Source organism: Filicampus tigris, chromosome 10, assembly GCF_054856515.1.
Source record: "Filicampus tigris isolate MCC_2025a chromosome 10, RoL_Ftig_1.0, whole genome shotgun sequence".
NCBI classification, from domain to species: Eukaryota; Metazoa; Chordata; class Actinopteri; order Syngnathiformes; family Syngnathidae; genus Filicampus; species Filicampus tigris.
The window spans coordinates 22,722,035-22,743,599 of NC_141226.1; the positions used below are offsets into that span (position 1 = coordinate 22,722,035).

A 21,565-nucleotide genomic window follows, 5' to 3' on the forward strand; every position below is an offset into this window, starting at 1 on the left:
CTGACAGTATGATAAGGCAATTATACAGTTACATAAATGTCACGGTTGTCATCACAACTATAACTACGACGTGGCCAGCACTGAAAATATGTTTGAAACACATGATCTAAATTATACTTGACCATATATGACCAGTACCAGATCAAACTGGTCTACGAGCACAACCTGCAGAGGACCGCCTGCAACATGACAGATGGAACCTTTGGAGGGGTCACGGGTAACACTCTCGAACACGCGCTGGAATGATGCTGTTTCATGCTCTGGGCATTTGGAAAAAACAAGTCGGGGACAGCCATGCCACAATCCAAGACAAACACACACACACACACTCACACACTTGCTTCTATACTATTATTACTTCTTTTTTTTCCATCTCAGTGGTTCTGGAAATGAAATGCAATGCAAATCATTAACAATCATTCTTTTGAGCAACACTGCTGATACAATGTTTTACAATGAAAGGTCTTGACACACTGAGTCAAATATAGCTGCCCCTGTGAACATCTGCAAGACATTTGGATTCTGTTTATATAGTGGATTTCCATGTTCTTTTCGCAGTCAAGTACATTGTATTGTTTTCATCGACATTAGTGGAGGCTCCTCCCATCTGCTGCCACCGGGCTGCTGACAGCTTGGCAGGTAAAAGTAAACATGGTGGATGGATTAATCACAGTGCCGATAAATCTGGTGTTCAACTCACATGGGGGTGTGCGAGTGAGGTGTTGTTTGGAGATCATTAGCAACACAATAGGTGACGCACGCAGGGACAAACAGTTACTTCCGAGTCGGAATGGAATAATATCTCAAATAGATTTGTTTATTAAAAAGAGACGGGCACAATTGAACAAAGACTTCTGTATTTACACGTTTAAAAATACTACATGGCTTTTTCCTCACAGTTGTACACAATTATAGATATATGTTATTAAAAGTGAGATTTCACATTATACTGAATAAAATAAATATATATATATATATATATATATATCCTTGTTTTTTTGTTTTGTTTTTGTATGCAGGTCATTTATGTTTTATGATAAGTAATTCTGCACGAAACAAAAATGGAAATATATATATATATATATATATATATATATATATATATATATATATATATATATATATATATATATAAGTGCTTATGTTTGTCTTTTGAATGTGCATATTTTAGTATTCAACATCTTCCAGAGAGTATATTACATTATAAAGCACATTTATTAATACCATGGTGAGCTTGACGGGCCGTGTGGCACTGATACATCCCTTGCCGTTTTCAGTTTTCCTTAACCCATCATTCTGGAAAGCTCTTGTCTCTCTCTGAAAGGACACAGTCAGATATTGGATACAGGTTATTCTTGTGTGATGTAAATGCATTGAACACATATCCACCACATGGCATTAAAAAATACATATACATACTTGATGCCAAAAAAAAACAAAAAACACAAAAAAAAAACCAGAGGGACCACATGGGAGCTGAAAGAGCTGTTTTTTTTTCTAGCACATCAAGTTTTTGAGATATTTCTATTTTTTGGGTTTTTAAGTTTGACCAATAAAAGCTTGCACAATTTTCTATTTTGCAGAGTTCAAATTCATGTTAATGTTTTGGTGCTTTCGTGCTGAAATTGACGGCTATTTTGAACTGCTCATAATTCCATCCAGCAAACAGCCCCAAAGCATGATGTTGTCCCTACCATGCTTCACTGTAGGTGTGGTATTTTGGTGATAACCTGTGTCGTGTTTGTGCCAAACATACCTCCTGGAATTATGGCCAAAAAATGTCAGCCTTGGTTTCATCCGACCATAGCTAATTTTCACCACACGTATTTGGAGGATTTTCCTAATGTCCACCCACTCAAACAGCTAGTATTTATTTGGGGTTAATCAGAGGTGGCTGGTGTGGTGACTATCATTGAACATGTTTGAACGTGACTGTTTAATTCTGAACACAGCCACGCCCCAATTATAAAAGGGTGTCCAATTATTCTCCCTAACAAAAAGATTTTCAAAAGTTTAAATTGAGTTGCACAGGTTTTACAGTGGTGTAAAATGTGTAGGTTGTGTATTCTTTGTCAAATTGTTTTTTTTATATCACAAAACACTGGCATCCAAACGAGGTTGTGCACATTTTTCCAAAAGATTTTTCCAGTAGAATATCCACTGCAACTATTGCATTGGTTGCACAACATAAAAGCAATAAAGTACAGGCCACAAATTACTATTACAGTAGGAGTGATGCGATAAGATCTTTACAAATGTACAACTTAACTGTAGTTTTAGTGTCTTAGTGTTTGTCTAAATGTATCTTAAGAAGAGTCAAATATTTGAGCACTCAACTAAAATGTACAGCTCTACTACTTCATACTCACTCATAGGCGTAAGAGGGGTTGATGATACGTTGCAGATCTTGAAGGTGCTGAGCAATGCTGACTGCATGCACACAAAAAAATACATTCATCAGGCAATTTCATTGACACAACACAGAAAGAACTGCAGTCTTTTTATTCTTTTTTTTTTTTTTATTACCTGAACCACCGCCCAGACCACCGGTCCTTCCTGTTCCAAGTGAAGATCCACTTGATGTTCCTCTTCCTACTCCAGTTCCTGTCTTAGGTTGTCCTGCATTACTGTTGCTTGACCCAAACCCCAAAAAGGAAAATCCATTTGATCCAAGGCCAGAGGAGCTTTTCAGACTTGTGGTTGGTTTATTATTTGACCCAGTTGAACCAAGACCTGAAGTGCCCAAACCAGTTGATCCTTGCCTGGTTAATCCTAACCCAGTAGAGCCAAGACCAGAGGAACCCAACCCCGTTGAGCCTTGTTTGTTTAATCCTGACCCAGTTGAGCCAAGCGTTGAGGAGCCCAAACCATTTGATCCAAGTTTGTTTAAACTTGACCCAATACTTGAGGAGCCCATCCCAGATGATCCTAATTTGTTTAATCCTGACCCAGTTGACCCGAGGCTCGAAGAGCCCAACCCTGTTGATCCTAATTTGTTGGATCCTAACCCAGTTGACCCAAGGCTTGATGATCCCAAACCAGATGATCCTAATTTGTTTAATCCTGACCCAGTTGACCCAAGGCTCGAAGAACCCAACCCCATTGATCCTAATTTATTTGCTCCTGACCCCGTTGATCCAAGGCTTGATGAGCCTAACCCCGTTGATCCTAATTTATTTGCTCCTAGCCCGGTTGATCCAAGGCTTGATGAGCCTAACCCAGTTGATCCTAATTTATTTGCTCCTAACCCTGTTGATCCAAGGCTTGATGAGCCTAACCCAGTTGATCCTAATTTATTTGCTCCTAGCCCCGTTGATCCAAGGCTTGATGAGCCTAACCCAGTTGATCCTAATTTATTTGCTCCTGACCCCGTTGATCCAAGGCTTGATGAGCCTAACCCAGATGATCCTAATTTGTTTAATCCTGATCCAGTTGACCCAAGGCTCGAAGAACCCAATCCCGTTGATCCTAATTTATTTGCTCCTGACCCAGTTGAGCCAAGGCTTGAGGAGCCCAACCCAGTCGATCCTAATTTGTTTAATACTGACCCAGTTGAACCAAGGCCGAAGGAGCCCACACCAGTTGAACCTAATTTATTTACTCCTGACGCAGTGGAGCCCAACCCTGTCGATCCTTGTTTGTTGAATCCTGAGCCAGTTGAACCGAGACTGGACGAGCCAAACCCTGTCGATACTTGTTTGTTTAATCCTACACCAGTTGAACCAAGATTTGTGGAGCCCAACCCAGTTGATCCTAATCGGTTTAATCCTGAACCAGTTGAGCCAAGGCTTGGATTCAACCCAGTTAACCCAAAACTTGAGGAGCCCAACCCATTCGATCCAAACTTGTTTGATCCTAACCCGGGTGAGTTGAAGTTTGAACCTAAACCATCTGACCCTCCCCTCCCAAACTGTCCAAAGCCAGTTCCCGGGATGCCACCGAATCCAGTCTGAAATCAAATTAAAGTAACGTTAACTTGGAAAACAAACAATCAAAAATCAATGCGATGGTCACACAGTCAAACACAAACACACCTTAGCCATGCAGGACATGTTGAGCCTCCTGACTTGCTCTGTGAGGTGCTCAACGTTTTTATTTTTGTAGTTGACATCGTTTTTAAGGACTTCAATGTCGCCGCTCAGCCTCCTTTTCTCCAACAGAATACTCTCATAGTCCTTGTCATGTTTCAGCTGAAGCTTCTCCAGGGTTTGTCTGTGCTCAAGGATTAGAGCGGTGCGGTTTTGACTGCACACGCGGTAGTCATCAGACCGTCGCAGGTTCTCAGCCTTCAAGCGGCTGTTCTCAGACTGAATGTCAGACATCTGATCACCGACATTATTCAAGTAGCTCTGGAACCTGTCCTCCACCTCTCGAGACAGACTGGTGCAGTTGGTGCGGATCTGCTCTAGGTGCTCCCTCTGTTTCTCACAGGTGAGCTGGAAGGCAATGTGAGTCGGGAAGAGGGATTCAATCTTCAGGAGAAAGGCCCTTGAGACATTGGAGACGCCACTCAAGGACTGAACAAAGTCTTGTTTGCATCTTTGTCTGTTAAACTCAATCTCCTTGACATGAATCGACTTGTCCCTTCTTAGTCGGATGGCCTCCAGGTTAAGATTGTCCCTGTCTTTGGCAATCTGTTCCATTTCCATCCTCATTCTCTGTGTTGTTTGTGTAAAGTTGGACTCCACAAGTTCAAGTCGAGCATTCACTCGCTCCATCTGCAACCCACAACCTCCAGTCTGAGGCACCATTCGAATTGCTTTAAATAAAGGGGAAGACACATTTTAGCAAACTTCATATACATCATATCAGAAGTTAAATTGAACAAAGATACATTTTATATAATCATAGTGATTTGGGGCTTCCACTATAAAATGTTCCACTTACGGTTTTGTGGACAATTTGGTGTAAAACGTGCCTGGGTCTTGCACACCATCAGCTCCGTATTCATCTGTTGCTGTTTGTTACATGGCAAAGGAAAAATAAATGAGCAAATCAGTAAAAACAATAGATGACATTGATTTACCGTGACATTCTTGACTGGGAAACTAGAAATTTGTCTTATTAAACATAACGGTAATATCGCTTCACCAAACCAACATTTACTATATTGTAATTGTTCATGGTAGACCAAATTTTCTTTATTGTGGTTTGCATTGCATAACAGTTGTTTCTAATCCTTTGACCTATTAGATAGCTTAGCTGAACAAAATATTAGAAATATTTCATTATGATGCAGTGAATTTCTAAACGACTGCAATTTAAAAACCTAATGCAATAACAACACTGACAACAAAACCAAGAATATTAACTTTGCAGAAAGCGATATTTAACTAAATTCTTAAATGAATATACAGGAGGTGACACAAATTTAGTAGTTGGCTATATTTGGCTTTTATCATTAAATTCACTCACGCTAAAACATCTTAAAGTTACTCACCAGTCTCTTGTCCAGATCTTGAATAAACATTGCAGAGATGTTTGACAAGCGTCGAATTCTCAGCAGGTCCCAATCGTTGCGGGTTTTCTCTGTCAGGGTGACATTGAGTAGGCTCGTCAGGTTCCTCCTCTGTTGCCTGAGGGCGACGTTCTCAATGGAGAGTCGACTGAAGCTCTCCTCCAAGTCCTGTATGCGTGTTGTTGAAGCGGAGTCCTGCGTCTTACCATAGACCAAGAAAAGAACCAGGCTGACTATGATGAGCGACTGAATCAGTGAGGAAAAGAAGAAGATGATTCTCAAGTAGTAGCCACAGCTCTTGCCCTTTGACCGATACTGCATCTTCTTTTGGGCCAGCGGTCTGGCCTTGGACACCTGAGAGTAGCCGCTGCTATACATGAGTGCTGGTGGCTCAAAGAATGTCCAAGAAGCACAAGTTCCTCCTAAGCACTCTGCAAAGCAGATAACATCTACGTGGACCCTGACTTATATGAGAGCAGCTTGGAGACTATGTCCATCTATTGTGGGGCTGGTGCCCGTTTGTCTGACGAAGCGCAAAACACTACAAAAACGGACCAGACGTTTCCTTTGTATGGTGATGAAAACATGAGAATCGATCAGATTGTGGGTGAGGTGTAAACATGGGCAGGAATTTATAAACTGCTTGGCCACACACTTCCCATGATGGGAAGTTGGCTTGACTTCAGACCCCTCCCATCATCACTCTCAACCTACTACACAGGGTGGCCCGCCTCTCTGGGATGTCACACGCGGACTCTATGCATACATTTAGAGTTATAGGCACTGTTTGATTTTTAAAATCACAAATGCAACGATTTCCGCCTTTTCATTTGCTTCAAAGAATCATATTTGCTTCTAATCATAAAAGTTTGGTTTCGCACTAACTGGTATGAACCATTCAAGAGTACACACCTTTGGTTTCTTATCCCTCCATAAAGCAATCTATCTCACTGGGCGAAACATGCCCTTGTCTGTGCCAAAAACATTTTTATGGGATCATGAACAGTGTTTTCCGGTGCACAGCCGCTGGGAAGACAATGGCTCATGTTGTTCTCTATGGGAGGCTCTTTGATGCATCGGGTCTCAGTCCAACATGATGACGTGGGTAAGCTGCCCTCTGTCTCACAGGACGCGTGCGCACACACAGATTCGAAATGAAAAGTAAGGGCTTGACAGTAGTAGTCACCACTTTTTTTTCCTGCCAGGCATTGTTGATGTACTAGACCTCATCTTGACAGGAAGCAGTAATTCATAGAGATGTTGATGGCTAAACGTTTTGAATGTCCTAGATCGTAGATAAAAAGACGCCAACAAACACAGGATATTAGAGAAATCGCAAGACACAAACATTGTCTAGGTATTATTTAATTTGAGGTGGGTTGCTTTTATGCTCTTGAAAACAGCAAGAGGGGAAGATGTAGAGTGGAGCATTCCGCATTCCTCCCTTTTTGAAGATCTATTCATGGATTAGTGGCTGACAGTGCATAAATCACTTTGGAATACTTGTGTTTCTTCAGCTCTGTAAATTACCGGTATATAAAAGATGAATAGTTAATTAAAAAATATCTCGATCCATCTATCTATACATCTATATATATACATATATATCCACAGTCCATAGCATATATACACACACATATATATATATATATACACACACACATCTATATACACATACACACATCTATATATATATATATACACACACAAACACACATCTATATCCACAGTCCATAGCATATACATCTATATATATATATCTATATATATATATATATATATATATATATATATATAAACACACATCTCTATGTATATATGGACTGTGGATAAACGAAATTCACTTTCACAGTTCTATGCATTTTTTGTTGTTGTTCAATTTAATTAGATATTGTGTATATTTGATATGTGTATGTAACGTGTGGACTTGCTTGTCCTTCTTCTGAACCAAAACGTACCTGAATACCAGAAATGGAATGGAAAGTGAAAAGCAGTCATGGATTGCACTGCCACTCAGTGGAGCACTTCGACAATTACAGTTAAAAGAATTTGCTTGGGCCACATTAAACAGAGATTACGGGGTTTATCCCCAAAATTCTGAGAGACTATATTAATGATGGAGAAGACAATAATTCAAGTATAGAAGAACAAAATGATCACAATGTTATCTTATTCATGTCTAGATGATTCAAAATTGTATATGCCCACTCCAATTATGCAATAAACAACATTCTCATAAATTGTTACACCAACTGTGATCTTATTCTACTGTCGTAAAAATAACACAATCAAAATTACGATGTAGTGTTGTAGTAAACACAGCTGTAACGAAACATGATTTCTCAATATTTCTGATGACATTGACATTGTGACATTAGCAATTGTAGAAATTTCATTTTAATAAATCAACTGATGTGACAACAAATTTAAAGATTGGTTCTTTTTTTTTTTTTACATAATTGCAAGATTCACACCATTTCCATTACATTTATTTGAATACCATTAACAACAAACAGGCAAGTATGTTGGGAATCGGGATCACATGGTTTGGCTAAAAGAGGTTTGGCTAATTTTTAACTTGCTCCAAGGCTCTGGTTACTCATATCACAGACATGCTACATCAGGTGACTGGCCTGAAGAAAGAGCTCTTTGTACTTAGTGCATGATAGGGAGACAGGGCAGGAGTGCAGGGATAGTGATAAATACTTCCCGTGCCTCTCTGTTTACACACAAATAAACAACGCAGTGTTAAATAGGGAAACTGGCACAGAAAGAAGGTGGACATTTACTTACCTTGCACGTCATCTCCTGATTTCGGCCCATTATCACGGAGACGCTTCAAAAGTGTTTCATTCAAGTCACTGCAAGCGGCGCAAGTTTGCGAAGGTAGCGATTGTTGATTTTTCGTCGGGGTTCGTTCAAGCTCGCAAAGATGTTTGCCAGACATTCCCAAACAGTTTAAACGGTCGCAAACGGTTTTTCTTGTCGCAAAGACAATTTGGGTGTCGAGATTGAAAAATGGCCCTTTATCGTCACAGGGTCAGACATGACAGTGTGTATACAGCCACGTATACGTGTGGATAGGTCCGTACGTCCGGCGCGCAACTCGCTGGAAATACACAAGCATGGGTGAACAAGCTCAGAGACGCAGCACAAAAGCACACTTTTGGAGCGAGGAGCAAATCGGCTGCTTTATTCCTGTGGTGAGTGACTAATGGGTTTTATTGCCGCAAGAAATTAACAAGCGGAAATTATGTCTATTGTCGTCACGACGTCCATACGTTGCCGTTTAAATCGGCTTATTCAAATGCGGGAGCAACTTAAGCAATTTAAACGTGTTATTCCGAATGTTTCAGAAACCAGAATTTTGACCTTAACCCAAATACTGACTACATGTAAACGTACTCATGGCCCAACCGGCAAGTAGAAAGTTCATAATATGAAGAACACAACAGAGCCTTGCATTTTTACATGCACACCAACTAAGTACACAGATATCAGCAAAAAGTCTTACATAAAACAGTATTAAGACACCAAGTATGAAATAATTACTGATCATATGATATCATGAATATGTGGGGCCCGTACGGTTTCTGACAGGACCGCCATTCTAAAAGGCTTAATGTATGACCCTGCATCATGATAAGTGATGTTGGGCTTTATCCAGTCTCTCATTTCTTCAGCAACATGTTATTTGTGGTTCAATAAAATTACAAAAAAAGTGTCGCTCCAAAATATTGTTTTTCGCTAATGCTAGGGAATAGCCTACTTCGAGTTTGCAATCGTTGGAGGCTGTGCGAGGATCTGTGGCCGAAAAATTAGCTTGTGTTTGTCCAGTTACGTCTAGTTCCACCGCATTGTTTGGGTGTAAGGTTTAGATGTGTTTAGCTTCAAATTGCGAGTACAATTAAGACATAACAGCAGCCATCTTTTAAAGCAAGTCTCCCTCATTTTTATTTTATTGTGTTTTTTAACACCTGTTTTTCATGTAATGCCAAGGGTCTGTGTTGGAAATTCACAATACTTGAAAAAAAGAAGGATTTGGGTGTCACTGGCGTGACATAAATCTCTGTAGAATTGGCTTAAAAGACCAAACGGTATACGGTAAATGCCTAACCGTTAATCCCCCTCTTCTATCCGTGTCCTGGACCCAGCAGATGTTTTCCCTTTGACCTGCACAAAAGGCTTCTGTTTTGGTTTCTAGGCCCATCCTTTCTGCAAAGGTCACAGGTCAGCCTGGTCGCAGGGAGTAGCTGTCACGACAAGTCTAAACAGTGACCGCCATCGGGGCGCAAAGAAAACGGCATTCATATGAGAAGGATGCACAGGCGCCTCATGAATACTTTAAGCAAAGACCTACTTCACTTATGTTGATGTGGTTAAAGCAACGCTGCTCACACCCTCAGATTGAATTACGTGTGTGGATGCTTAAGGGAAGAGAGCTGGCCGAACTTAAGACATCCAGTCATGTGGCGGGTGGGTGTGACTCCCTTTGCATGGGGGCGGGGGGTATAGGGCTCTTTACAGACCTTAAAGGTTAACTCAAATGTTAAGTGAATCAATAGCTGACTTGAAAAGGGCCTGGCCTGCCCCGAAATGCCACATGAAGAGGTTAAATGTCCAACAAGTTTGTAGCTTTGAGCCCCCCAGGAGAAACACTTGAACGGACTCATTACGCTGTAAAAAGGATGCAGATTAAATGCTTTATCTTAGACCAGAGAATGACCGCACATACTGAATGATATTACAAGACAAACTGATTTGACAGCTTAAAAACATAAAATGAAAGAAAAAAATGACCCAATGCAATATGCGGTTATAATACAGTTTGAACTGCAGCTGTCTGTGTGCCGTTCTGCAACGTGCACACAGGCAGAAATATTTTTGCTTCCTCAACACAAGTAGCGAGTTGGTTCAAAGGTCATGTCACTTTTGCCCCTTGTGGTATCCATCACACCCCCACTGGAAGGAGAACGACAGACACGAGAGAGATTTTCCTGGCTAAAAGCAGCCCACTTTTGAAGGCTGTGAAATTGTAAAAATACAGACTATTTGTTCTGAGCTTGGTATTTACACTTAGTGTCTTAAACTGCACACCCTATAGAGTAAATATATAACAAAAATATAACAAACAGCTCTCTGTGTGATAGAGTGCAATTCTACACCAATAGAAACTACAGTCAGAATGACACACCATAATACTGATATTGAGGGAGAAATGCCAACACGTTGGAAATTGGACACATTTAGATACTGTACAACTGGACTCTTACTTCAAAAAAATGCTCAAATATCACTTTACCTGCCTGACTCTGCCCTCTTTGGTGTGCGGTGTGATGTTAACAAACAGTCCTTCAGAAATGGTCGGCATGTGCTTGTTTCAAGCTGCTTATTGACACACTCCCACAAGAAGCTTACTGTAAAGAGAATTACATATATATATACATATACATATATATACATATACATACATACATATATAAAACAAAACACATATCTTCGGCTTGAAAAAAAATCTGCTAGCTAAAAGCCAACAATGCGAAACGCCATAGAAAATGGCACAAAATTAGCATTGACATTGCGACATAAACCTTTAAAGAACAAATATATGATCACAAATGCTGCAGCCATAATAAAGAGAAAACTGATCAAACAAATCTCAAAGGCACACATTCTTTCTATTCTGCCAAAAATGAGTTACAATGCCTCATCTTAGCAACACCACACTTCTTTGTGTCTTTTCATCAAATCTTTGTATTAGATGCATGCGAGCAACACACTGCCCCCTGGAGGCAGGTTCAATCTCATACAACCGACACCAGAAGTGACTAGCAGGCAAACAGTGGCCTAATTAAAGGGAACTTTCATTCAAATTAACACACACTCTACCCCCCACCACAACACACCCCTCTGATGACCTATTAGCTGCACAAAGGCTGGGACAATGCTTCTCTGTGACAAACACACTCACACATATTGAGGTCTCCAGGGGGTATGCTTGGTTTTGCTTTAGGAATGCCATAAAGGTGTCTGTGCCTCGGTGGGCAAGGGGGTGCAGAATGACTTAAAATCCTTCATCACATCACATCAATAAGACAACAGGTTGCATCTGTCTTCCAGGGGGCTTTCATGTGTCCATATCTGTGACTGCAACCCCCACACAACACACACACACACCACGATCAGAGCCTTTACAAGCAGATTCATTACTTATCTCTTATCCGGGTCTTGTTCTGGGTGCTCTCCTCCTCTTTATCACCGTTTGACCTCGGGCTTTTTACCGTAGTCGGGGTGGCAAAGTCTTGTTTGACCCTTCGCTGCGTGCTCCACTAAGCGCCTGAGAAATGAGCAACGACCATAAAACGTAAACCTTCTATTCACTGCACAATAAGGTATCCATATACACTAGAAGTGTGTGTGTGTGTGTGTGTGATTGGGGTGGGTCAGCATTTACATGAAATAGAGTATCAAAGTTCATATTTTTGCCATTAGGCTGACAGTGAATAGCTTTCTGTGAGACAAAAGGCCATCTTGCTTGTATTTGTAGCAGGGAGTGATCTGGTATTGTGTGGATGTGTGTGTGTTTTTTTTTTTTTTTTTTATGGCCTTGGGGTCATGCTCTTTACATCCCAGCAGAGAGATCCACCACATTCTTCCTGTGCGTGCGTGTGTGTGCGTGCTGCCCCACACAGCCCAGTCTTTTTGCTCTTTGACTCCAATGGCCATATAAGGCAGCCAGCGCCATGGCAACCACAGGGCTTGAATAGTAGTGTCAAATCCCTCAGAACACACACACGCGCACACACACACGCGCACCCCTCCCCCCTCTGCACACACTCCACCCCTCTCCCTCCCTGTGCCTCTCTCCCTCCTTTGCTTTAGCTCTATGTGTCAAACACACAAATAGGCTCGAGGAGAAAACAAGAGCAGGGAAAAATGCAAACGTAGACAGCGATCCAACTTGTCCGTAGCTTTGGATTTCCTCCTGAATGCTAACTGGATGTGTGGATGCCCGGAAAGAGAGAAAGTAAGCGCACTCTTGCCTGCCTCCCCCACCTCTTGCCACAGGGGGAAGGCGCACGCATACACACAGAGACACACATCCACACGCAGATGAAGAGCAGCAGCTAGGCCATACATCATTAGTTCTTGGTGGACAAGCACCAACAAAAGGCTTGCAAACGAGAAGCTCGGCACACAGCTAAGGCTTCTGGGAAAGGAGAAGGAAAGGACAGGACAGCACTTCCCCTTGTTGGGCACACACAGCCTTGTGTGTGTATTTTGGAGGTCAACTTGACAGACCAGACACATTTTCTCTCTCTCTTTTTTTTTTTTTTTTGTGGAGCCTTGAAGAGAAGCCTAAAGCCATAGGAGCAAATGACGTGGAATAGCTTCACTTTGTGGGTCATGATGGTGCCGCTGAGAGGATTACAGCAAAGTAAGAAAGCTGCGCTCACACTCTGGATGGAGGACGGGAAGATCTAGCGGGAAAGGATTTATAGCGACGGACATATTCATGTTCAATCGGAGGTAAGCATTGAATGATTTATATAGGGAGGGCAACGGTATGGGGATGAGGGAATTTAATGTTAAAGCCTCCCCAATCTTGTGCGGCACTCAAGCCCTATTTCAGCCATTAGCTAGAAAACCTAGGCTTCCCATGTCTGTGTCTCTGTATATGTTTGTGTCTTTGCGCTCCATTTATCACCACGTCATTTACAAGAGCTTTCCCCATCTCTCCACAGTCGCTAGTAGACTCATTGTTTACAGTGAAGAGGATCCTCCGTCCGGATTCGCTGACAGCAGAACCAGCCTGCCGGGTGGGACAAGAGGACAAGACATTGGCATTTTGAGGCAGTGCAAAGCTAAAAAAAAAAATATTGAAAAGTTACAACACTCAGACTATTTCCAGGTCATAGTGCAGTGGGAGGAGACTGCTCTTGTTTTTTCCTGCCAAACACCCTCCCTCCTCTTGTTTCCCCCCCCCCCCTCTCTCATTACTATCTCCCTTCAAAAACCCGTGGACATTTTTTCGGTCGTTTTTTTGAAAACAAAAAAAATATTTTATAAAGCTTCCTGAACGTCGAAGAAACGGTCTGCTAATATTCATGTTACCTTGACGATTCTTGGCTGCCTGGCTGTGGCGTGCTTTTCATCGGTGGTTCGGTAACCAAGCGATGGCCATGGTGAGTGGGGGCTGGGGAGATCCCAATGGCGGCACCAACGGGCTGGGCGAAAAGGGCTACCTGAAGCGGGAGGATGAGGACGGTTCTCCCCAGGCGGGAGGCAGCGACATGGAGGCTGGGGAGGACGACAAGGCCTGCGTGTTGGACTGTGTGGTGTGCGGGGACAAGTCGAGTGGTAAACATTACGGCGTGTTCACCTGCGAGGGCTGTAAAAGCTTCTTCAAGAGAAGCGTACGACGGAACCTCAGCTACACGTGCAGGTGAGCGGGGCATGATGGGAAATGTGTGCTGTCTGGCAACGAGCCGGCATCTTTGTAGTTCCGCCACCATTTGGCCATCTAGATAAATCACGTAAGCATAACTATTTCTCTCTGCAGGTAAATTGTTTTCATACTAGATTAGGGGTGTCAAACCTTTTTTTCTGTGGGGGGGGGGCTTGTTGTCGCGGGCCACATTGTAGTAACAGATTCCCTCGGAGGGCTTATGACTGTGAAAGCATACGAATGTATAATGAGCTCATATTATTACATACTCAGTACACATCACACACAAAAGAACAGCAATGAAGGATTTTTTTTTCAGAACAATTCAGAATCAATATTTATCTACAAAATCATAAGAAATGTAAATTAAATACATTATACTTAGACTCGGAGATGCTGATTATTTAATGTTTTGATGTGTGCAGATTTCGACTTGTATGTCTTACTCGTCGGCTTGTCAAGTAGGCTTGAACAAGTTTTGCTCTGACCAACCAATCTGACAACCGAAAATGCTGACGTCATTGCTTGCTGGCAACAGTCTTATTACTAATATACTGTAATTAATACATGGGCCAGCACTACTGATTCTAAAGGCCATGGACAAATTACATTGACATGGAAGCACAATAGAGGCTGAAATCTGATTGGATGTAGTATTGAAGTTTTTTTTTCATTATTATTGTTCTTACTGTTGAGCCAGAGTTATAATTGTTAGTGCTATGTTTGTGGAGCCTTTTTAATCGTTTCCAAATCTTCTGCCAAATGCCTAATGACTCACTTAAACTTACTTTGCAAAGCCATGTATGAAGCAAACTGAACGCCTTCCCTCCACTCTTATCTTCTTGGGTTGGAAAATTGCCCCAAGTCACATTTTGCTATTTTAAAACATTTAATCCTAGATTGTTAGCCGACATAATGTTTTGTTTCACAGCAAATTCTATATAGTAAACTGTCATCGAGAAACCAAAGTAACATTTACATGCCAGAATCAGTGAACTTCACTCATTATATAGTATGACTATGGAGTAATACAGACGTATCTTTTGTTTTTGTTCAACAATGACTTTATAAATGGGAGATTATAAAGTACTTGGTGGCGTGGCCTATCATTTCGCCTCAACAATGACTATTTGTTTTTTAGGTCTAATAGAGAGTGTCAGATTGACCAGCACCACCGCAACCAATGCCAATACTGTCGCCTCAAGAAGTGTTTCCGAGTGGGCATGCGCAAAGACGGTAACTATTTTTTCCTTGATATGTCACCATATGGGTCCTTTACGTTCAAAATTTTAATGCCAGTTGGATTTTTTTATTATTATGCCACACTTGTCTATCTCGGCCCTATCATAGCTCACTTAACTATGTATGCGTGTCCAGTCAGTGTCATGTAATAGCAGCCTGACTCTAGTTTGTGTCATAGTGACAAAGATAAATGCTTGTCTAAGACACCCAAGTGCTTTAGCCTTAAGCCAGTGGTTGAAGCTACACAAACCCTTTTGGCGCAATCCATTCCGGGAAAGTCACTCCATTTGGTGACACTCAATTGACCCATTGTCGGGGCCGCTTGTAGTAGAAACTGTTGAAATATCTAAATATCCATATCTAAATACGATTTCTCAGAATTTTGATTGTTTTTTTGTTGTTTAATAAATTTAAATACTTTTGTTAGGCTTTGTTATCATGATTTTTTTTTTTTGTATTGATGTACAGTAAATCAAATAACTGCCTTCTACAGAGTAACAAGTGTCAAAGTCAGATATAGTCAGAGCGGATAGTATCTGACCTGTCTGTGTTGTTTATCTCACACAGAACCCAAACAGAACATAAAACAAGTTAACGAGGCACATTATTGCTCCCTGTGGAGAAATTGTCTTTTCCTGGGTGTGTCTACGGGAAGGTCGGAGTTCAGGGTCAGCCACGAAGCAGCATTCCGGTCACTGATAGGAATTCAGTTTGTTGCTTTGTGGACAGCTGTAACATGGTCACGCTGCAAACATCGTATCATTCTCTTGATAACCTTTATCTTGCAGTGATGAAAAGAAGAATACTCGCATTGAGGTCCAATTTGCGTGCCTCCGTGCTGAAGAGAAGACGGCTAATCCCGTCGGCCTGTAATCTGACATATACCGCTGGTTGAACCCAGTTTTAACTTTTTTTTTTCCCTCTGTTTTCTTTCCCAAATCCCTCCTCCACCCCCTTCATTTTTATCTGCCCAACTCGTGTTTTTGTTATCCCTCCTCCCCTGTCGGCCCCTCCCCCCTTGGTCCCCCAACCAAACTACAGCAGTTCAACGCGGCCGCATCCCACCGCAGCCTAGTCTCAGCCCGACCCTCACGCCAATCGGCGGCACCAGCGGCCTGGGAGGCGGCGAATTCTACAACAACAACAACAACAACGGAGGGAGCGGCGGCCAGCCGGTTTCCGAGCTCATCTCGCAGCTGTTGAGGGCCGAGCCGTACCCCAACAGCCGCTACGGGCACCAGTACAACCAGCAGGCTGGTCCCGATAATTCCATGGGCATCGATAACATCTGCGAACTGGCCGCCCGGCTTCTCTTCAGCACAGTGGAATGGGCCAGAAACATCCCTTATTTTCCTGAGCTGCCAGTCTCAGATCAGGTTAGTAAAACGTATCCCAGGTCCAGTTTTACTTCAATTAAAAAGATGTAGAAGAAATATACCAGTGACTCCCAACCAATGTGCCGCACTTCAAATAATTATTTATCTGTGCCAGCGACAGGCAGAATATTTAAATGCTCTTTCCCTTGATGGCAGAAGGTAAAAATCACCTGAGCATCCTATCCTGTTGTCATTCACACAACAAAATAATAGCTTTTTGTTGAACTATGTAAGCCCTGATTTCACCATGGAAGTATATTTGTGAGTAAATTGAGATATTTTCAGCAATAGATGTTTTTTGTGTACTTGCTGTGACATTTTTGTTTTGTATTCTGTGGTATTTTTCTAATAGGTTGGGGAACTGGAATATTCTGTACATAGTAGGGGTGGGCATTTGATTAAACTTTGTTGCCCAACATGGAACCACCTGAATGATCAGTTAAGTGATAATTGTTGGATTTGGGTAAAAACAACAACAACAACAATATATGCAGCAGAGCTACCTAGTCCTCTCGGATAGGCTGCATCTTATCTGCGACCCTAATTAGGACATGTAGCATTGTATAGAAAATCAATTAATAGGATGACAAGTGGAAGTACTTATCATTGGAACAAATTTGTTCTTATATTCTGATGCCCGTCTCTCATGCACTGTAAAAAAATGAAGACACAGTCAAGATTTTCTGATTAACATGCCAACGCAAACCCCAGGTGGCCCTGCTGAGGCTCAGCTGGAGCGAGCTGTTCATCCTCAACGCGGCCCAGTCGGCCTTGCCGCTCCACATGGCGCCCTTGTTGGCTGCGGCGGGCTTCCACTCGTCGCCCATGTCGGCGGAGCGCGTGGTGTCCTTCATGGACCAGGTGAGGGTGTTCCAGGACCAAGTGGACAAGCTGACACGACTGCAGGTGGACTCCGCCGAGTACAGCTGTCTCAAGGCCATCGCACTCTTTTCACCAGGTGACAGCCCTTCTTCACTCATTTATCGGCGTTTGTTGTTACAAAATGCCATGACAAACTGAAGGAAACACTTCTGCCATCTACTGGGTGATCATAGTCAGGTCAAGTCCCAATCTTGGGTATTTTATTTTGTACACCAAATCAGGGGCGCTGACAGGGATTTGGGAAGGGATGGGATGGCCAGACGCAGATTAGATTGGCATGACAACAAAGAGGCTGAAATTTGATTTTTAAAAAAAATCTAGCAGCCGCATGCATGTCATGTAAGCAATGTGGCCAAGAGAACAGCTACGAAAGGAAGAGAATGGTCTGTTGGGAATTAATTATTACAGTTTCATGGAGCAACTATCAAAATTTAGGTTGTGAATCGTTGCTGTCAGGCAGCGATCAACGTCCAAATTTGGTCAAGTTAATAATTTTCCAAAATCAATATTATTGGTTAGTTCCCTTGTGGAGCTGCTATTTTTTTTTAAATAATTAACCAATCCAAAGAGTTGAATATCGCTGAAGAGCAAATCTCTTAACTTCATTGGACACGTCAACAGTCTGAAAAGTCTTGCAACGCCACCCTGCAGCATTATGTCTGCTCAAGGTAATAACTGGACGGACAAACTGCCCTTTTTATTTTTTAAATAACGGGTGATAATAGTCGAAGTAGTCATAGTTATAAATCGATAACTGTAATGGTTTGTGATGCCATGTGAGCTCATCATTTTTTTTCTTAATTGCATCACTCATAGCTTTTAAACCTTTTAAAATAGAGGTCAGTAAGATAGATGTAACCACAGACGTACTTCACCTGAACACTGCTAGCAGCAGGGATGTCTGTGTCCGTACCATTCTGATGAATGATAGCTTAATTAAATGAGCGATGAAACGTGACTTTGGGGAAATGCGTTAATGTGAAATCTGTTTAACGAAACAACGCCTAGGTGGCACTCAACTGTTCAACATTGGGCTGAAAGTACACTGTTATGCCATTTCTTAAACTCCTTTATTTAAGCCAAGAGTGCCATCTAGAGGATTCCAAAAATACAAGTGGTTCATGAAGCAAATTTGAAGCTTCATTTTCCCATCATTAGTGTGTTGTATCATTTTTTTATAGAATAACAGAAGATATATTGTGGTTACTTACACGGTATATTTCATAGCGTGAATTTTACTCTAAAAGCACTATAATTGGTTCCGGTAAACAGAGAAAAATTTGAGAGTAAAATGTTCACCGTAAAATTCTCAGAGTCAATTTTACACTGAATTTCAAGCAGAACATTTCACTTTTACTCTGTTTAGTGGGACCGAATGTGGACTTTTCAGAGTAAAGTGAACTCTATGAAATGTACTGCGTAGTTTGAGGTGTCACAAAAGGAAAAAAAATATAAGCATCCAAGTCACTGTTCTGCTGTTTGCTTTCATAAAAAGTGAGTTTTCTCTGCTTTTTGGCCAGAAACTGGTGTTTCACATTGATTCAATGTGTTCTCCTCAGAAATATTCAAACATTTAACCCTCTACAGTTCACCACGACTCTTTACGTAACTTTCCCACAGCATTAAGTAACTCCCTCCCAACCCCCCTTTCTCTCTCCCTCTCTCTCCACTAGATGCCTGTGGTCTGACAGATGCAGTCCACGTGGAGTCTCTACAGGAGAAGGCTCAGGTGGCTCTGACCGAGTACGAGAGGATGCAGTACCCGAGTCAACCACAGCGCTTCGGCCGCCTGCTCCTACGCCTCCCCGCTCTGCGCGCCGTACCCGCCAGCCTCATCTCCCAACTCTTTTTCATGCGCCTGGTTGGGAAGACCCCCATTGAGACGCTCATCCGAGACATGCAGCTCTCCGGAAGCTCCATCAGCTGGCCCTACGTGCCTATGTGAAGGAAATTCTTTTCCATCCGTGACCCTTTTTGTTGGCGTTGCTGAGAACTTGACAATGCAGCATCATCAATAAGGATGGTACCGATGAACAGAGCACACGGTTCTCTGCGGGGGTTTTGTCGTTGGAAGACTTGGAAATCATTTGGATGGGGCGCGTGAGACGGTTCACTGAACAACAAGAAGTCAAACCAAGGAAAATTCACCAAAGTTCATCCTCGGATCGATGCACAAAAACAGAGAAGACGACTATTATGGGCTCTTGTGTCTGCTTGAACGTTAGCTGGCCAGTGATTCCGTTCCCAGGGCTCATGATTGCTTTATTTTCCAGCAGTTACAAGAGACTAATACCTCATTTAACATCAGAATGCTTTCATCTGATATTTGAAAAAAAAAAAAAAAAAAAAAAAAACTCTGTAAATGTTCCGCACCAGAAACCGCCTTCTTTCTGACAACCGCCTTGTTATTAGGTAAAAATTTAGGACTCCTACAAGCATCTTAAACATTCATCTTTGTTACTTCTTTTCCAGAATTGCACATATTCAAAATTGGAACAAGCTCTGTCTGAAAGAGAAATCAGTACAACAGTTAGCTTAATGAGTGACACCAATGCATTTATAACAAACACTAAGGGCCCTATTTTCGTGCCCGACGCAAGTCTAGCGTAAACTGTAGTCTAGTCTAACTGTTTTGGTATTTTCCTAGACTTGCACAGGTGGAAGAGGGCGTTTGCGCCGTTGTGGGAGGGAACGCAGCCAACTCCGGGCCAATCTAAACGGCTCCCCTCATTCTCTTTAAAATCAGGAACGTCGAAGCCGAAATTGACTCGCCAGGATCCGTGCATGAGTTTGACTTGTGTAAAGTACGTATATAAACTGCAAACTATCCCCTTGCGGAGGATGTAGTCGGCCGCGCATATGACATGGGCAATTGGAGACCACCTTGCATCATGCATCCGATCCATAGTTGTGCTGTGTGGTCAGGAGGGTGCTATTAAAATATTTTGAAAATGATGATTATAATGTGTTCAATGAATTCATTCCTACAACGATTCAGAGGGATTGCCTCACTCTGTTGTATTACATTTATGAATGAAATGTGATGACATCCACGGCACACGCCCGCGGAGCTCAGAATTTGTCTGCCTGCATCTTGATCAAATCCAGCAAAATTGCATGACACCAGCTGCACCACAACTTTGACCTGCTTTTAGCCAGTCTAAAATCGAGTCTACATTTGGTCACCAAATTGCCAGATGCGCCGGGAGCGTGCAATAGAATACGCCGGAACGCCTTTAGAGGCGTAGTGCGGTCTACCAAATTCGCAAACACGCTAAACTAGCCTTTCCCCGGCACGAAAATGAAGATGCGGCCGTTTTTTACGCCGAGCACACGGGCGCCTGTCTACGAAAATGGGGCCCCCGTTCATTATGCGTCGGAGCTTTGTGTGTGTAAATATAACGAGGCCAACTTTGATTTCCCGTTGCATGTCCTAATGTTTTGGAGCGATTCTAAGTTGTTTCATCCTTTGTGTAAGTAATTCCTTTAAATATCAAAGTGTTGCTTTCTCAGTTAGCTCCTCGTTGTGTTTCTGTGTTTACATAAAAATACCTCTCTCTAAAGGCCCACATGTTATCACTAAAGACTGGAGTGCTGTTGTACTTTGTCAATGATGTGAGGCGACTTTGAAATGACTGATTAAAAACTGCACAAGGAGGATTTTGAATACCAAAATGTCGCACGTCCACCGCTTGGTGGGCTGAAGAAGGCCCCTGATTCACCACCAGGACTTACCTCACGCTAGCAGTTTGAGACGCTATGTTGTTTTAACGAATATCAAATATTTTAGAACAAAGAACACAAATCGAGTGTAACCCTTTGCTTCTTGTTTTGACGCTAAACTTTTCGTGGGTGTGCTTCTTTTAGTTAAGTCACACATCCTTGTCATTCATGAAGGTTATAGCTCTACAGTACAATTAATGGTTTCTTAGTTTTTGTGTTCCTGAGTTCTTACATTTGAGTTTTATGTATATGGCAAGGTTATTGAGAGCATCGTAAGATGGCAAGTGTGTCTTTTGTTATGTATGTTTGTTTTCTTTTCAACCTTGTTGAAAAAGTGTTGTAATTACAGCTGTATGACGAATGCCAAATAAACACTGCAATGTGCACCACAAATGTGTAATTCTATGTGCTGCAAAAGAGGTCCCCAATTAATAT

General features: G+C 42.1%; 3 protein-coding genes across 10 annotated transcripts in view; 1 reads left to right on the forward strand and 2 right to left on the reverse strand.

Moving 5' to 3' along the window:
• The window catches only part of LOC147141382 (anoctamin-8-like), a 32,083-nt gene extending 21,175 nt beyond the window's left edge, over positions 1-10,908 (reverse strand). For 2 of the 4 annotated variants that reach the window (XM_086043835.1, XM_086043834.1), the window contains exon 1: positions 10,761-10,908. The gene's annotated coding sequence lies outside the window, so the exon portion shown is untranslated. The remainder of the gene's footprint in view (positions 1-10,760) is intronic. The other 2 variants (XM_086043836.1, XM_086043833.1) reach the window with 1 other exon arrangement.
• On the reverse strand, positions 1,112-11,707 carry plvapa (plasmalemma vesicle associated protein a). 4 transcript variants are annotated; one of them, XM_086043840.1, is made up of 8 exons: positions 11,673-11,707; positions 10,761-10,872; positions 5,441-5,659; positions 4,888-4,957; positions 4,035-4,759; positions 2,527-3,949; positions 2,370-2,430; positions 1,112-1,317 (listed from the first exon to the last, which is right to left on the reverse strand). In XM_086043840.1, the coding sequence occupies exons 2-8, from the start codon at positions 10,827-10,829 to the stop codon at positions 1,284-1,286; spliced, it is 2,601 nt and encodes an 866-aa protein (XP_085899966.1). In that variant the 5' UTR covers positions 10,830-10,872; positions 11,673-11,707; the 3' UTR covers positions 1,112-1,283. The 4 variants fall into 4 exon arrangements, with proteins under 4 accessions (XP_085899966.1, XP_085899965.1, XP_085899964.1 ...); XM_086043839.1 differs by lacking the exon at positions 11,673-11,707 and adding an exon at positions 11,430-11,457 and having other exon boundaries at positions 10,761-10,875; XM_086043838.1 differs by lacking the exon at positions 11,673-11,707 and having other exon boundaries at positions 5,441-9,725.
• Positions 11,708-12,291: 584 nt separating this feature from the next.
• On the forward strand, positions 12,292-21,523 carry LOC147141385 (nuclear receptor subfamily 2 group F member 6-like). Of its 2 annotated transcripts, none has more exons than XM_086043844.1 (6): positions 12,292-12,988; positions 13,204-13,904; positions 15,049-15,143; positions 16,194-16,525; positions 17,237-17,483; positions 19,081-21,523. In XM_086043844.1, exons 2-6 carry the CDS (start codon positions 13,636-13,638, stop codon positions 19,350-19,352), a joined length of 1,215 nt encoding a protein of 404 aa, XP_085899970.1. In that variant the 5' UTR covers positions 12,292-12,988; positions 13,204-13,635; the 3' UTR covers positions 19,353-21,523. The 2 variants fall into 2 exon arrangements, with proteins under 2 accessions (XP_085899970.1, XP_085899969.1); XM_086043843.1 differs by having other exon boundaries at positions 12,297-12,988; positions 16,191-16,525.
• Positions 21,524-21,565: the final 42 nt, after the last annotated feature.